General features: G+C 38.2%; 1 protein-coding gene across 1 annotated transcript; it reads right to left on the bottom strand.

Moving 5' to 3' along the window:
- On the bottom strand, positions 1–2,728 carry LOC100692936 (complement C1q tumor necrosis factor-related protein 3). Its single transcript, XM_003458682.5, has 5 exons — positions 2,438–2,728; positions 2,244–2,297; positions 1,979–2,032; positions 837–968; positions 1–733 (listed from the first exon to the last, which is right to left on the bottom strand). The coding sequence occupies exons 1-5, from the start codon at positions 2,640–2,642 to the stop codon at positions 456–458; spliced, it is 723 nt and encodes a 240-aa protein (XP_003458730.2). The 5' UTR covers positions 2,643–2,728; the 3' UTR covers positions 1–455.
- Positions 2,729–4,393: the final 1,665 nt, after the last annotated feature.

Genomic DNA, 4,393 nt, shown 5'->3' with positions numbered 1-4,393 from the left:
TGTTAAGTGTTTAAGAAAAATACCTGCATGATTATCAAAGAAGAGAAAAAAGAGGAACTGTTGGATTTTGCTCAACTTAACAGGAAAGACTCCAGTTAAAAGCAAACATGTGGGCCAGCAGTCACCAAAATAACAGACTGACCAACACAGGACAGTGGAGCCAATAAAGAATAATGCAGTTTACCAACTTATAGAAAATAGTCATGACCTGATGGAGGAGCAGCACTTTATGAAGAGCCGACACAAAGAAAGGACAAAGAGAAGAGAATCACTGAGCATTTAACTGGATTTATTTGAATCAATGATAAGAAGAAGAAGTAAATTATCTGCGTCAGTAGAATCAGAGGAGAAGTAGAAACAAATAAACACAAAACCAGCAGGTGATTTACTTCCTGTTTACTTCTAAAGATGGCTAAGCTCCGCCCACACAGGAAGTGTTGGAGTTGTCACACCTCTCACATGGTGAAAATCAGATGACCACTGAAGGTGGTATGATGAGCTTGATTGTCATATATCCTTCTACCAGTCAGTAGACGTACAGACACCTGATCTCCAGCCTCTAGAAGCAGTGAGGCTCCATTAGAGGCGCTCAGTTCTCCAGATGTTGAATGTTCATATGCAATAAAAATTTTATCTCCATTTCTGAACATATAAGCACCTACAGGAGTGCCGCCGTGTCCAAATATGTGAAATTCAAAGTGGTAGACTCCTCTCACTGGTGCAGTGAAAATACCTGTGGGACATTTGTTTTTGTTAAATGGAAAATCAGCTGTTAGAACATCTGGAACATCAGCCTGACATCAACATAGCTGAGAAGTGACATTCAGTGTTATTACCTGTGTGTGGGTTGTAGGCATTTCCAATATTTGTGACAACACGTTTGAAGATCAGAGTAATCTGAGTGTTAAAGGGTCCAATAAATAGGCCACCTTGATCCAGCAGAGAGGCTGAGAAAGCCACCTGTTTGACTGAGAGAGAGACAAATGTCATCATTTTAAACTTCCTGTTTTAGAGTTAGACTCTTCCCAAAAAGTGACCTGGACAAAAACTTTAACCTCCAATGAAAGAAATGTTTGACAGCTGAAAGCATTTTATTGTCACAGAAGGAATCAAACTTTGTGATTGGAAACTGAAATTTGATTGAATCTATTTTTGAGGATCCCAAACTCGTCCTTTAGATCAGACAGGAAGTTATTTTGTAGCTTCTGCCAAGACAACAAACTGTGTTACTCAGTGTTTTAGTTGCATCTTGGTTTGTGCTTCAGACAAACATGAACTCAGTTTAATGTCATTCAGTAAATTAGATCCAGTAATGAACTTAATGTGTGTTCTGAAGCTTAAAGAGTGCTTTCACTTGAATGACCTGATAACAATCACACTAATCCTGTACTTGCTCTTTTGCTCCCACGTTACTAGAACTACAAACATGGCTCCAGTTTTTATTTATTGCATTATCTGAGAGTGAATATTTTATGAATAAATTTAGACTGGCTGTACTTTCAAATACTAAACATGTTCCAGAAATCACATTTGGTAAATAAATAATCTTTGAGTATTTTCATGTTTTTAGTTCATGCAGACAGAAACACCACACGCCGCACTATAAAGCTCTTGTTCTGGAAAGATTATTTACACTGACCCAATTCAAACATATCTGACATATTACTGCTTCTATTCATATTCAAATATTCCCACACATGATGTAACATCATGTAATCCACATAATGTGTCACCAGGTGGTCAGTTAGTTTCAACCGTTGCCCTCAGATATCATGTGGAGGAAATAAAAACATTGTTGGTACTAAAGTTGCCCCTGTGAATGAACGAAGGATATTCAAACACAGTAATGCCACCCTGTGGACAGATTTATAGCACTGACATGCGTTGATGCACCAAATTTATTGTAAAAATACCAACACGTATATTTCAACAAAATCCCCTCAGAATTTTTAAAGCTATGATGATTTCCATGCAATACCTTTGCACTGCAGCTCCAGTTGGTCAATCTCAGTCTCCAGCTTTGCTTCTTGTTCTGAGATAAATATGATAAAAGAAAAAAAGTCTTTACTAAACCAATCTACACATTTATATACAGTGTTTTATCTATGCTGAAGTATCTGATAGTAAGATGTCTTCAAATAAAAACAAATCTGAAAGATTAAACTTTACACTTTACCATAGCACTGATATATTTCAATAGTTCTAAAGACATAATCACATCCATGACAATTTTGACACAATACCTTTGAACTGTAGTTTCAACTGCTTAATCTCAGTCTTCAGCTTTGCTACCTGGGCTGAAATAAGTGCAAAGTAAACTTAAAATTTTTTTTAAATATTCAGTTTCACAAAGGAAAAAACACACTTCTGTTGTTATGAATATGTGTGTAGTTATATTGGTATCTCTGGAACACACTAATCTGACATGATACTGTACCTTGATTCTCTTTTTCCAGGAATGCCATCCTCACTTTCTGTTCAGCCAGTGAGACTGCCATCTCTCTGAGCACAGCATGGATGTCCTGTGGACAGGGTTGTTGGTTTGAAATCTGCTGCTCAACAATTTCATTATCTGCCTCTGTCTGATTTGTGGAAACAGAGCAGACCAGAAGCAACAGCGAGAAAAACACCATGATCTCCATTCTGTCAGTGAAAACTCAACAGTATCTGTGTCATCTGCAAACCTGACTGACTTTTATATTACACAGTACAAAGGGGAGGTCACGGTATCATTAGATTCAGCAACCCTATGATAACCGGTGGGCATGAGCAATCCTAGTGAATCAATGACAAATGTAATCTTTATGACTTTCAGATGCAGTAAACTACAAGGAAAACAAGTGACTATCAGTGATTGTCAACTCAGTAAAGTGTGAGCATATGTGTTTGGAAGGTCATTGCAAAACAAACAAACAAACAAAAAACAGTCTAAATGATCTTCATGAAGTAGATATTTTCTATTTTGAAAGAAACTTAACAAGCTTGCAAACACAGGTAAATTAATATACATAGAAATGACTCTGTACATCCCAGTCTAACTGTAAGAAAAAGTCCTAATATAAAAGTATTTTACAGTGTATTTTACAGTTTTGTTCTGTTCTTCTAGAATATCATTAAATTTACATAAATAGACTGTGATTTCACATTTCAAATGTAAATTGACGTAAAATCACTGTAATGTAATAAAACACAATTTCCTTGTTTTTTAAATGTATTTGTCTGTACATATGCATATTTAGATTGTTAAAATACATTCACAAATGTATCATGATGTCACAAATATTTGTCCGTTATTTGAAAGATTGAACTGTTAATTTCAAATGTAAGAGTTGGCAGTTCGCCTTGTAATCAGAAAGTTGCCGGTTCGAGCCCCGGCTCGGACACTCTCGGTCGTTGTGTCCTTGGTCAAGACACTTCACCTACTGGTGATGGGCCGATGGTGCGATATGGCAGCCTCACCTCTGTCAGTCCGTCCCAGGGCATGCAGTCCATTATTATTTAAACCAGAGGTTCCCAAAGTGTGGGGCCCGCCCCCTAGGGGGGGCGCGGTATGAAAAGAAAAAGAAAAAAAAAAGAGCGCTTGGACACTGTGGACAGGTTTTTGACGGGGCTCCCACATAAACGCAAAGCAGGAGATGAAGCATCGCCAAATATGTTTCCAAACCAACTTCCTTCCAAGCCAAAGACTAGAAAATATGGTGAAGCATATCTTCCCTTTGGCTTCACCACCTGCACAAGTGCCAAGGTAGGTCTCCCCTGCAAAATTAGTTTCCCTGCGTCGGGAGCAGCGCTGGGCTCTCCAAATCACCGACAAACAGGATCCCACATTCTTGATTTTTAGTTGACAAACACTTCTTGTAATGACTAACTACTCCTGACATTTTGGACATGTTAGCTCTTTATGCAGTAAAGTTACAGTGGGATACAAATAATATCAGGCTGATCCTGCCGTAATTTGTTCCCCCGGTTCAAATCACGGACAAACAGTATCCCACAGCTGTTTATGTGTTTAAACCCATTTTGCACAGAGAGGCATTTTTGAAAAATGTATTGACAGCAATGTTGAATATTATTACACAGAAAAAAAAACCAACTACACGTAAAATAATCACACCGTGACGCCTCTGCCTTTGTAAATGGAGGGACAGTAACTGCGTGTGTGTATGTAAGCGTGTAAAACCTGAAGATAGTCAGATTAACAGTAACAGTATTTTGTCTCTATCTGCCATTCTGCAATTCATCTCATGTAAACAATAACGTGGCGCACAGCGTGACGTGAAAAGAGGCACATACCTTTGACGTTGCGTGACGAACTCTGTAATCCTCGTCCACACATAAACGCAAAAAAGGAGTTTTAAATAATCTCCGTTTTCGGTGAATCGCAACGCCGTTT

Source organism: Oreochromis niloticus, linkage group LG10 (genome assembly GCF_001858045.2).
Source record: "Oreochromis niloticus isolate F11D_XX linkage group LG10, O_niloticus_UMD_NMBU, whole genome shotgun sequence".
Taxonomy (NCBI): Eukaryota; Metazoa; Chordata; class Actinopteri; order Cichliformes; family Cichlidae; genus Oreochromis; species Oreochromis niloticus.
This window is presented reverse-complemented; position numbering and strand designations above follow the sequence as displayed.

Coding starts and splice junctions, on each gene's coding strand:
- LOC100692936 (XM_003458682.5), bottom strand. CDS start 2,642: ATGGAGATCATGGTGTTTTTCTCGCTGTTGCTTCTGGTCTGCTCTGTT. Junction 2,298..2,437: donor CCTGGAAAAAGAGAATCAAG/GTACAGTATCAT, acceptor CACTTATTTCAG/CCCAGGTAGCAAAGCTGAAG. Junction 969..1,978: donor ACTGGAGCTGCAGTGCAAAG/GTATTGCATGGA, acceptor TCTCTCTCTCAG/TCAAACAGGTGGCTTTCTCA.